General features: G+C 44.1%; 1 protein-coding gene across 1 annotated transcript in view; it reads left to right on the forward strand.

The window, feature by feature from the left end:
- The window catches only part of fars2 (phenylalanyl-tRNA synthetase 2, mitochondrial), a 28,551-nt gene extending 21,032 nt beyond the window's left edge, over window positions 1-7,519 (forward strand). The window contains exon 9 of the mRNA XM_023326498.1: window positions 7,240-7,519. Within this exon, the coding sequence (XP_023182266.1) occupies window positions 7,240-7,265 (26 nt within the window). The 3' untranslated portion in view covers window positions 7,266-7,519. The remainder of the gene's footprint in view (window positions 1-7,239) is intronic.
- The last annotated feature ends 5,696 nt before the right edge of the window (window positions 7,520-13,215 follow it).

Here is a 13,215-nt window from a genome sequence, read left to right on the forward strand (position 1 = left end):
ACCCCAACCAGCATCACCCCTCCTCCATCCACCCTACACACACACACACACACACACACACACACTTCTTTTCTGCAGCACAGAGGAGACAATAAGGCAGAAGTGGTGAAGACGAGGGGAGCAGGAAGTTAATGTGATGAAGAGGAGTAGTGGGGGTGATGATGAAGAGGAGGCTTAAATGAGTGGCAGGACCCGATCTCCACAAGAGGCAGAAACAGGGGCACCAGTTGGTGTTGGCTGGTGTGTGTGTGTGTGTGTGTTTTATTTAATGGTGGGAAGCGTGACGGCCATATGTGTTGCCGCAGGCTTGTCGCGCTGAGGGAGAGAGTTAATGAGAGGAGGAGGAGGAGGAGCGTGATGAAGGTGGTGAAAGTTTGCTGAGTATTATGGGATGAGTCAGAGGTTAACGCGCTAATGGATTAAAAATAAGTTAATATAAAATAAAACACAACTGAAGATGATTGAGAAGGAAGATTTTCCTCCATAAAGCCACCAGTCAGCTTCCTGTGTGTTCGTGTCATTACCAGTTAATCACCAGTTGATGGAAACCAGTTCACTGCCAGTGCAGCTGGCGCCCCCTAGTGGCAGCGTTGGGTGTGATGATTTTTAATGTGACCATAAATTCAAATTTCGAGAAGTAAAGTTAATCTAGAATATCCTGAAGAAAACGCAGTTTGGAGCTGATGTATCTGACAGCAGCGCTGCTTGGCACACACACCTCCAAATTGCACGCAGGCTTAGCTGTGCTGGTTGCTAGGAGACGGAGGGATGCGGTTTTCCATCCCGCATCTCGAATCCAAAATATAATCAGAGAAAACCGACATCAGACGGAAAAACGTCTGAAGGTTTGAATCAGAAAAAAACCCAGTTTTCCATGAAACTGATTTAAAAAACAAAAAACTTTACAGTAAATAAATAAAGTCACATGTTGAATAATATAAGGAAAATATAAACTGATTAAAAAATGAATGAGGCTTTTTTTGGTGTTCACACAAAAAACTGAATATTCAAACAAATAATTTAGTATTTATACACATAATTAAAATAATTTTGTGTTAATAAAAAATACTTTATTTTATATGATTTATTGTCTAACAGTGTGTGTGTTAGACAATAAATCTAACACACACACTGTTAGATGGGGTGTGTGTGTCTGCGGGTTTCTCCCTCTGGTTTTGTTGGGCAGCATGTGGGACTTGGCAGTAATGACTGGATTTCACCACCAGACACACATTAACACACACACACACATTAACACACACACATTAACACACACACACACACGCACATTAACACACACACACACACAGGATGGGGGTTAATGTGTGTGTGTGAGGTTCAGTCTGATTAAAGTCGTGTTGCAGACATTAACAGGCTCTTTGGTTCCTCTGGGACTGTTGGGTTCAGGTGGCGCCCCCCCCCCCACCCCCCCACCCCCCACCCCTCTGATTAAGTCATGTGACCCCCCCCCCCCTCCGTCATTACCTCCTTCCATCCATCCATCCATCCATCCATCCATCCATCCATCCATCCATCCATCCATCCATCCATCCATCCCAGTACTCCAGATCCAAACCCAGAGAATAAAACTCTTCTTTCTTCCTCTCTGCTCACACACCAGGCGGTGGGGAGACGTTTCTGTTAGTGTGTCTCTGTGTGTGTGTGTCTCTGTGTGTGTGTGTCTCTGTGTGTGTGTGTGTCTCTGTGTGTGTGTGTCTCTGTGTGTGTGTGTGTCTCTGTGTGTGTGTCTCTGTGTGTGTGTCTCTGTGTGTGTGTGTCTCTGTGTGTGTGTGTCTCTGTGTGTGTGTGTCTCTGTGTGTGTGTCTCTGTGTGTGTGTGTCTCTATGTGTGTGTGTGTGTGTCTCTGGGGTTTGCGGAGGGCAGAACAAACATTTGTTTGTGCAGCGATCCATCTCAGCCTGCTCTGCTTCCTCCATAACAAGCAGAGGAAGAGGAGCAGATAGAGACTCTGAATAATAATGCTGTGAAACCTGAGGGAGGTCAAAGGTCGCTTAGATCTACGTTAGACGGGGGGATCCTCCCAGACACCGAGCCAGTCAGAGGAGGAGGAAGACATGAGTCAGTCTGCCGTTGCCGAGGGTTTCCCTCACAGCGAGGCAGAGGAGGAGTGGTGCTGAGGGCCACGGCTCGCTATGCAGGAGGGATTTCTGGCTTTCACACCAAACTTCTAGAAAACTTAACTTTTTACGATTAGCGTGGCTAAAAGTGGAGATGAGAGGAGAGAAAACTCTGTTACCGACTTAAGTTTTAACGGCTTTTCAGACCCAAAGTGACTTTCTGCTAAAAAAAGAGACGAAAAACAAATCTGGCAACAAATCTACCAACGAATCTGGCAACTTTTCTTCACTAAAGCAACTATCATCTTTTTTAACGTAATCCATCAACTCTCGCTTTGAAATCCCGACTCGCCACCAGGGGGCGCTGTGACGTCGACGTCAACCCTTGGCACCAATAGGAAAATGTAACTGCAGTACCACGGATCTACCCAAAGAGGGCAGCATTGAGGCAGTTTTATATTACAGAATTTAAAAATTTACAAAAACTGTCCTAATTTCCACAGAAACATAAAAAATCTCCTTCATGTCCAGATCAGACAGTTTATCTGCTAATTAATGTTTATATTTGGTTCAGTTATTTTTCCTCTGCAGGATCATTTCTCTGTTTCTACAACCAAAACATTGATTTAAGGTTCAGCCTGCTTGGGTCAGGATCACGGTAAAGTTCTGCAGAACATGAACTTGATTCATCTGTAGTTTATGTAATAATAAATGATGGGGCAACTTCTCCATTCTTTTGTTTTTTTTACCCCACCAGGGTCTTTTTTGTGGCTCTAGTGTCCCTGATATGACAGCAGGCTGACAGGAAACGGGGGAAGACATGCGGCAAATGTCGTCGGGTCCGGGAGTCGAACCCGCGACGGCCGCGTCGAGGACTCAAGGCCTCCAAATACGGGTCGCGCTAACCGCTACGCCATCACGGCACGCCCATCTCCATTTTTAACCTTTTCCTCCACATCGTTTTATTCCTCTGAGGTTTTTAACATGAATCTGAGAAAATGTGACGTTCCTCACTGATAACCAGACAACTGATCTGAAAGTTTTCTGCATGTTTGGCGTGAAGGAGGCCGAGCGGTTCTGGTTCCGACGCTGCAGAGACTCAGACCTTCTGCTGCTGCTAAAAATACTCTGCAGATAAAAATAGATCCGAGCGGCTGCTGACCGCAGTCAGTCACGGCGCAGCGTGCGCCTCGGTCTGCAGAGCAATAAAAACAGATCAAAGGATTTATTTCACTTTCATTTCTGCCTTTATTAGAAAACACTTGAACTGCAGCAGCTCAGCCTGATTCTTCCTGTAAATCCATATTTCAGACGCTGAGTCAGATTTTATTGCTTCTGCTGCTGCAGAGCAAAGTTTCATCCTGCTGGAAGCCGCTGGATCTGGATCAGAACCGACACGGTGACGGAGTCGCTCCGGCACAAATCCCTGCCGTTTCCCCGGATGTTTGCTCCAAACCGATCTGTCCTGCTGCGACCCGGACCGGGAGCAGCGGAGGAAAACATGAGCTGCTGCGCAGGTTCTGGTTCTGCTGGTGCTTCTGGTTCTGCTGGTGGTTCTGGTGCTGGTGGCTCTGGTGCTGGTGCTGGTGGCTCAGGTCCTGGTGGCTCTGGTTCTGGTGGTTCTGGTTCTGGCTGTGGAAGATCTGACAGAAATCAGAAACATCCTCACAGCAGATCCAACAGAACGGTTCTGATCCGATTCTTCTGCTTCTACAACTGCAGAGAGAAAAAGAGAAACATGAAACTTTTTGTTGATAAACAATAATAATTAAATATTCATGATAATAGCTTTGGTTCTGTCGGTGTCACAGCGCCACCTTGTGGCCCGGCTGACCTGCTCATTGTTTTTCTTAACGGTTCTAAAATGTTCCAACGTCGGGCCGAGTGGCGCAGCCATGTTCCCATGTGTCTATTGTCCAGTCATGACCTTTGACCTGCTGAGGTTTGATTAGTCAGGAGCTGATCCTCTGAGTCGTTTTCCTGGAAGGAGGTGACCTTTGACCCTCCTCAGGTTGTTGGGCAGCAGTAGTTGCTGATGATGCTAGCGCTAACGTAGCGTCAGGTTCTGCTGATGAAGGGAAACCGTCCCGTTAAGGTTCTGTTGTTTCCTCTTGACGGTTTTTATTAATCCTCCTCCTCCTCTCTAAGTCATCGGTTACGTTATCGTCCTGTAGCTGGAGCAGCTGACGTGTCGCCGTGGTAACGGGGCAGCTGCTGACTGATGAGTCGGCCGTTTCATCCTGTTGACTCAGTTTGGCTGGACGCTGCGTGACGAAGACGATGCTGTGATGTCACCTTCATCCTCCCCGCGGTGACGCGCGTCCCACAGCTGACATGTTTGTCTTCATCGTCTCCATCTGCGCTCCTCTTCCTCCGTCAGGCTGAGTCAGCAGCTCAGCGCCGCACAGCTGCTGCTGCTTCCTGCAGCTCCAGAGACGAACCGGCGGAGAGCAGAGGACCGACTGGACCGACTGGACCAGCTGGGCCAACAGGACCAACAGGACCAGCAGGACCGACTGACCAGCAGGACCAACAGGACCAACTGGACCGACTGGACCAGCAGGACCAACAGGACCAACTGGACCAGCTGGACCAGCTGGGCCAACAGGACCAGCAGGACCGACTGACCAACAGGACCAACTGGACCGACTGGACCGACTGGACCAGCAGGACCAACAGGACCAACTGGACCAGCTGGACCAGCTGGGCCAACAGGACCAACTGGACCAACTGGACCAGCAGGACCAACAGGACCAACAGGACCAGCAGGACCGACTGACCAGCAGGACCGACTGGACCAACTGGACCGACTGGACCAGCAGGACCGACTGGACCGACTGGACCAGCTGGGCCAACAGGACCAACAGGACCAGCAGGACCGACTGACCAGCAGGACCAACTGGACCGACTGGACCAGCAGGACCAACAGGACCAACTGGACCAGCTGGACCAGCTGGGCCAACAGGACCAGCAGGACCGACTGACCAACAGGACCAACTGGACCGACTGGACCAGCAGGACCAACAGGACCAACTGGACCAGCTGGACCAGCTGGGCCAACAGGACCAACAGGACCAGCAGGACCGACTGACCAGCAGGACCGACTGGACCAACTGGACCGACTGGACCAGCAGGACCAACAGGACCACTGAACCAACTGGGCCAACAGAACCAACTGGACCGACTGACCAGCAGGACCGACTGGACCAACTGGACCGACTGGACCAGCAGGACCGACTGGACCAGCAGGACCAACTGGGCCAACAGGACCAACTGGACCGACTGGACCAGCAGGACCGACTGGACCAGCAGGACCAACTGGGCCAACAGGACCAACTGGACCGACTGGACCAGCAGGACCAACTGGACCGACTGGACCAGCAGGACCAACTGGACCAACTCCCAATGCCTCCGACCCGTTAGTCAGGCAGCTTCGTTAAAACAGGTTCATTTAATGAGCCGACCTCCGAAAACAAGGCAAACCTGGACTGGCCTAGTCAAAGTCACACAAACAGTAGAACAAGAATCCATGAACCCAGAAACACGACGAGTCGCTCTGTTTTCCTCGTCTAGTCAAAGGCCACTTCACGCTGCTCTGCTGAACATTTCCTGTTTCCAGTTTTACTTCCTGTTTCCAGAGTTCTACTTCCTGTTTCCTGTTGCGTCCATCTTCTCCTCTGTTATTATTCAGCCCGTTTGGTACAAAATGAAACCTGGTGGTGGCAGCATCATGCTGTGGGGTAGATGAACAGTTCTGATTGGTTTCTACTTTTGGACCAGAACCTTCCGGTCCGGTTCAGAGCCTCAGAGTCTGCTCTTCCTCCTCCTCCTCTTCTTCTCCGTCTGTTTGGACTGAGAGCTTCCCGGGTCTCGCTCTGCGTCTCCATGACGACCAGGTTGCTCCGCGGTCAAGCAGCAGGATAACGAGACATTCCCGACCCACGGTTACCGTGGCGTAACCCCCGGTTACCGTGGCGTAACCGTGGTTACCGCAGCGATGCGACTGACTGGTTCAGCAGCAATTATGCGGCTGGAAACTCATTTTTACTTTAATTAGGCCAATTATAACAGAAATATGATGCAAAACAATAAATATAGAAATTAAATACTGATAACAGTTTGATGCTTTTGGTCATTTTAGAAAAATTTAGGGAAACAAGAAAAAATTAAAATAAATACTAAGAATTAAAAACTGAATCAGAAAAAAAACAGGTGTTAAAATAAAAACACAAAATAATTATAAAGTAAAATGTGTAAAACATAACATGGCAAAATACAGCAAATAAATGAAATATGATATAAACATGTAAAATAAAACATAAAGAAATTAAACAACGGCCAGATGAGTAAAATTAAAATACGACAAAAAATTTAACAAAAACAAAATAAAATATAAAACCCAACAAACAATGAAACATTAAAAAATAACATGAAATATATAAAAGCCAACAAGAAGAAATAACATAAATAAATATTTAAAATGATAACATGGCGTCTAAACTGAAATACAAAATTACAAAATAAATAGTAGAAAGAAAATCTGACAATTCAGCTGCATGAAATACAACAAAATATAAAAACGCATGAACTAGACATAAAAACAGCTTTTAATAGAAAAAAATATAAATATAAATTTACTGAACTTTTAATTCACAAACTCACTTTTTGTTTTAATATATAATCTTATGAAAGTTCTGGTTGTTTTATCATTTTTAACAGATAAATAATAAAAAAATTCATCCTTTTTCATCAACTTTTCTGTTATGTTTAGTTTTCTAAACTCAAATTGATATAAAAATGAAAATCATTTAAAAAATCCAAATAAAAAGTAAAAGCAGAGTGTGATTGGACTAGGCCATGAAGAAGTAATGGCATCCTAACAGTGGTAAAGTCTGAACATCTGGACTCACTTTCCCTCAGAAATCACATTTTCTCTGTTTTTATGGGACAAAACTAAAATGCTGACCAACATTTTTTGCTCATAGTTTTTATTAAACCAGATTTTTATGAGTTTCATCTCTGAATCATAACAAGTTTACGTCGTTTATGGCTCATCCAGCTGAGCAGAGCTTCACTGCAACTGGATGAAACATTAAAGTTTCCCGTTAAATAAATCCGTACAGATGTTTCAGAGATGAACGCGGCGGTTCTACCTGTCCAGGCGAGGCAGCGACAGGAGGAAGCTAATCAGGAGGGCGAGGAGCGGCCGGAGATCGTGTTCGGTGTCAGGCTGGCGGCGGAGACGAAGGTCACGCCTGTTCTTCTTCTGCTGCTGTGAAACAGGAAGTGGAGACATGGAGGACCGAGCCTAATGGCCGACTCCATGTTTCTGCTCCGACCCGAAGTCAAAACGCCGAGCCTGACGCCCCGACATCTGGAAGAGCTTAAATCATCTGGAAGAGCTTAAAACATCTGGAACAGCTGGACAATTAAAATATGAAAATCATGACTGTAATGTGTTTACAGTAAAACAATCCTCGTGATCCGGCCCGGTCCGGTCCGGTCCGGTAAAGATCTCCAGATTTTTACTGAATCTTGAAACTCAAATTCATAAAAACTCTCAGTAAACAAAAGAATAAAATATTTCTGACATATCATCAAATACGACCTCATCATGTTGACCGGACATCCGGACCTGGTTTGGACCGAACAGAAACTTCAGCTACAAATTTAAACAAATTAAGTTAATATTTCTAAAAGTAGATATAATTAATATCTATGACATTTCTTTGTACCATCAGGTGGTTTAGTTAACTGCAGATCACACACATGCTGGACATTTCCTGTTCAGACTGTCACCACCAGGGCGGCGCCACAGAGATGATTCTGGCCTGTGGATCGGGTTAAAATGATGCCTTTATTTTCTTAATGCGGACACTAGATGGACTCTAACTAAAGGCTGAATTTTCTAAATATTTCAGTTCTGTGATGAAAGATGAATTTATTTTGAAACGTCTTTACCACAGGACATGAAGCTGACTCAGGAACCTTTTAGATTTAAAATCTAAAGGTTTGACATGTTAATGATAAATTAACCTGAATAAAAAACAGGAATATTTAAAGTGTCTGAACGAGAGCTGAACAGTTAAAGTTTAATCCAAGTGGGATTAAAGATGGATTAGGGAGAAACCTTCTGATAGTTCTGCTGATAGCAGATCGACGAGGCACCATCTGACCCGATTCGACCCGATAACAGCCGAACCTTCAGATCCCCGTCTGACCAGAACGTCCTGCTGATGGAAACCGTTTGGACCGAGGAGTTCTGGTTCCTTTAGGTTCACGTTACGACTGAAAGTTTGGAAAATTCTCCAGCAGGAAAGATTTGGGTTCAGAACATCGGAGGAAACGAGCTCTGCTGCGTTTAAAACGACCTACTGAAACCGACCTCTGACCTCTGGTTCTCCAAAAGCAGGAAGTGGACTACAGCGCAGGGCATTCTGGGTAAATACAACCAAAGCTAACATGCTAGCCTAGCGCTAGCAGCAGAAATGGCTCCTGGTCTTCAGCCAAAGACTAAAGAGAAAAATCTGACGCCTCCATCTTGTTTCCATCTGGTGAAGAAGGAAGTTGCTCTCAGCGTCTTCAGAGGTTTTTGTGTCGTTTCCTTCAGTGGTTCTTGGTGCAGCGCCCCCACAGGCCAGGAGGGGAACAGGTTGGTTTGGGTCAGAACCACAGCAGCTGGAGGTGGAGCAGATGATGGAGTTTATAAAGTTTATAAAGTTTATAAGTTTGCTTTTGTCCTTTGAACAGGTGAGACCAGAGTAATGCAAAGTTTTCCCATAATTCATTGCAGCATGTTTGGAAGAACAAACTCAGAATAACTTTTCGAGATTACATGTCAGCTCGTTTCTCCGGGAGACAGCAGAACATTTTAATTTGAACTTTTAAACAAATCCAATCAGCTCTGAACTGGTATTTGAACACAAATTAAAAGTTTGTGGGACTGGCCCAAAGAACGCTGAAAGTTGGACCAAAGTCTCTAAAAGGTTTAAGTTTGGAAATTAAAACTTAAATAACGTCCAAGAGGAAATCCAGGAGGAAATCTGAACAAACACTGAGGAGGATAGAAGAGCGAACAGACCGATGAAGATCTGAGTCCGTTATGTTCTCAGCAGCGAACAGGACAGGTGTGGAGATAACGGCCGGAAAACCAGCAGAATCAGTTCAACAAACTAAACTCTGAAAGGTTTCCAGGAATAAAAACATGGAGCAGAATCTCATTAATCATTTCAGGAAGACACGACTGGAGGAGACAAACCGATTATTTTCTGTTGCCACGTCAGATTCATGTCAAATGTTCTCATTAAAACAACAACAGATGATCCATATTTACCTGCATAGAGACATCAGCAGGTTCTGCTTCACCTGTCTGTGCTGGAGGAGGACAGATGGAGAGGCAGACACACACACACACACACACACACACGCTGCGTGTCGGCGGCTCTCCTCAGCGTTTGTGTCCAGGTGTTGGAGTTCAGGGGATTTCCCTCCGTCTGTTGGCTGCAGAATCGTCTCAGGTTTGGTAAAAGGTTAGAATCAAAACTCTGAGCTGGAGGGTCAAACGAGGGTCAAATGAGGGTCAAACGAGGGTCAAACGAGGGTCAAACGAGGGTCAAACTGTCCTGGTAGAAGAACGGGGATGAAGAGCTGAAGGAAAGCAGGTGGCGCTGTTGATTGATTGGTCCAGAGCGTTCCTCGGGGTTAAACTGGTTTCTCCTGGATGGTTTCCAGTCTGGAAGCTGGACGGGAATCTGAGTGTTTATGTTTCTGAGGATTTTTACTCTTTGGAGCAGAAAGTTTCTGTTAATCCTCTAAGAGTCGAAGCGAATCATGAACAGTTGGAAATATTAGTTTTTGTTTTTGATAACGTCCTTTCAGTCACTTTTTTCTGCTACGCCAACAGAATTCGAAGCTTGGTCGCTCATGTTTCATCTGTCAGGGTTTAAACTTTTTACAGGTTTTTATCGAATACTGTTTTACATTTTTTATGATTGCTTTTAGTTTTGCCTTCAGCAGGGCCGGCCAAAAGCTTTTTGGGGCCCTAAAACCAAGATGGTTCATCGTTGCTAAGCTACTCTCTGTGTGTAGCATAGCTGCTAGCATTAGCATCGTTTGTAATTAGCTTACATCACACCAGTATTTCTATAGCTGCTGATTTTAACTTTACAGGAGAAACAAACTAAATTATTTTGCTTTTGAAAAGCAGAGTGGTATTTAATTTGTTTTAAGTATTTTAAACCAAAACCAGCTGATAAATTTACAGCAAACAAGTTAAAAAGTTTGATATTTTCTATTTCACCATATCAGAAAACAGATATTACAAAAACACAGTTCTTTAATGTGGTGGTCTTGTTAGCATTTTTAGCTAATGATATTAAGCTCTTGTTGTTTCTCCCAGCCGTGTCTTTATTTTATTTGCTGGTTTTGCCCGTCAGCCATCTTGTTTTGTATGGAATGCTGTGAGATTATTCCCAGAATATTTTAATGTGAGATAATCTTTAATCTGGAGCAGTTCTGATGTTTCAGAGTTTGGTTCGTTTTACGCGCCGCAGCCTTTTCCTCTGCTGCTCTGTGAAACCTCTCCGCCTCGTTAGTCCTCCCGTAATCTCAGGAGGCGTTCAGGGACCGTTGATTAGCAGCGGTGGGTCTCAACCTCCACTAAACACTGGATCAGGACGCTAAGCAGTGACGGCGCCTCTCCTCGCCAAATCCCGACCTTTTGCCGGTAATCTGGCTGTAATCCAGCTGATCTCTGCGGCGGTCGCTGCGGCGCGCTCACCTGCAGCGAAGCGACTGAAACAGGAGGAGGAGGAAGGCGTGCGTCATCCACCTGAACACTCATCAGCGTGTAATTCAGAGTGGGATCTGCGTTAAAATCTGATATTGTGGAGCAGGAATCATGAGTCAAGTGTTTGTTCGCCCACTCAGGCAGGAGGAAACAGAGGGATACAGGAAGTGATGAGGGGAGAAATGTGCTTCCTCCAGACTGTTCCAAGCAGCTGCCGCATCAACTAAACATTTAGTTTATTTACACTTTACCTGAATAAAATCAGCATCCATGTGTTTCCAAAAACCTGAAAATCTTTAAGACGTCGGCCACAGGAAGCGTGTTTTACTAGATTTATTAACAAATTAATGAATAATAACCTAAAATGTAGTTTAATCTGATATTTCTACCTATGTGATCAGATGGGAGAGTTGTCCTGCTCTGTAGCTTTAAGTTATTAAATTAGAAACTATAAGTTAAGCTACAGAGCAAATTTAACATTTTACTCAAGAAAAATTAAAAGTAGTTAAATCTAAATTTACAATAAAAACAGTAAAAATGATAAAAGATCTAAAGTTACTGATCAAATCATCAATATTTTATAATGATGTCATCAGAAAGAAAAATATAAATTTATGTGAAAGTTCTGGTATTTTAAAGGCTGGAAGGAAGAAGTAGGACAGATGAAAAGTGTTTTTATAATTTAAATTTTAAGCATCTGAAACACTTTTCCAAATCAATCATTTTCAAAATAAAACTTATTAAACTGATATTATTGGTCTGTTTCTCCTATTTGTCCTTAAAATGTTTTAGTTCTTCATTCAGTGGAGTTAAAGTATCCAGAACTAAGAGTAGCGATAATTTATAATAATTAATCTCACACTACATTATTCAGACCTTCTGTCTGCGCTGATGAACACTCACTCACCTCTGGATGCTAAACACTTGAAACTGAGAGTAAAACCGACATGCTGACCTATTTTCTGATCAGAGTAGCTCATGATTGTGACCGATCTGCGTTCCTGCCACCATAAATGATTCTTAAATAAGAAGCAGAACTTCCTGATGTACACGCTCTGTTCCAACCAGGAACAGAGCGTTATAGAACAGAGCATTAGTGAATTTTACCAACTTCACTGATGTCGGTAAAATGTTAAAGTGAAACAGACTCTGATGTTTTCTCGTTGTCAGAGTCAACAGCTTCATCTCTACATCCAGTTTTTACCTGAATGTCACACCTGAACTTCATCTAGTTTAGAAAACGTCGCATTTCAAACCTTCGTTATGAAACATCTGACAACAGGAGCAGCTGGTGAAGGATTTTCCCTCCACTCTGATCTATAGGCGCCGAGGTAAACCCGAGTGTTGCCTGGCTACTAATCACGCTGCATAATTTATGCTGACCTCATAACTAATGCAGGAGGCTGATAGGAGGCGCTGCTGCGCCCGTATATTGTTTCCATGGTGATCCATATTCATTACTGGACGCTGATGGAGCGCCGCTCCGGCTCCTCTGGGGCAGTTCATGTTTCCGAGCGCAGACATGTTGTCAAACCAAATGTTTCTGAACCAAATCTCATTCCTCAAAGCTTCAGCAGCCGGTGCTGCACAGACAGGAAATAGTGAAATAATTACAGGATCCTCTGATTCTGGTTGAGCTGAGCTACAAACCTGCTAGTGGCTTCTGGCGACATTGGTAGGAATGTAAGAATATCAGGTTTTCTTTACATTTTGTATTTTAATGAAGTAGAAAACAAACATTTGTGCTCAGATTCCCTGATTCTGACCCGATTCAGTGGACAAACCTTCATCATGTGGGATCAGATTAGAGACATCAGACGCTCATCGTGTTAAAGGTCGATGTCAGTTTTTCATAGTTAGCGTTAGCGGTCGCCACCGCTAGCTAAAATATTAGCTGTGCTAACCTTAAGGCTCTAATAAACATCAGTTACGCTAAAGCTAAGGTGCTGTATCAACATAGCATTTAGCAGAAGCTAATGCTAACACACTTAGCTTCAACCGTGTTGATACAGCATAGTATGTCGCCCTCAAGTGGGCCAAGTTTGTAATTACACATCTCTGTTGTAATTTAATGTAACGTCTTTAGATGTTTTCATGTTTTTGTCCTCATTCTGTTTTATTTTGTTCCAGTTTTTCTTGTTTTAACTGAAACAACAGAAAACAAGAGAACAGGAAACAGAACTGCTGCATCTTTAGCCCCTTCAAAACAAAAGCATGAATATAAACGTCTGGCTACTTGAAGAATTGCTAACAGTTAATAATAAAAACATCAAACTTTATTCAAGATAAATTTTACAAAACAATAAAGTAAATTAGCGCTTTACAAAAGAAAAAGCTAAGCTAAGCATT

This window comes from Xiphophorus maculatus, chromosome 21, assembly GCF_002775205.1.
Source record: "Xiphophorus maculatus strain JP 163 A chromosome 21, X_maculatus-5.0-male, whole genome shotgun sequence".
Lineage (NCBI taxonomy): Eukaryota > Metazoa > Chordata > Actinopteri > Cyprinodontiformes > Poeciliidae > Xiphophorus > Xiphophorus maculatus.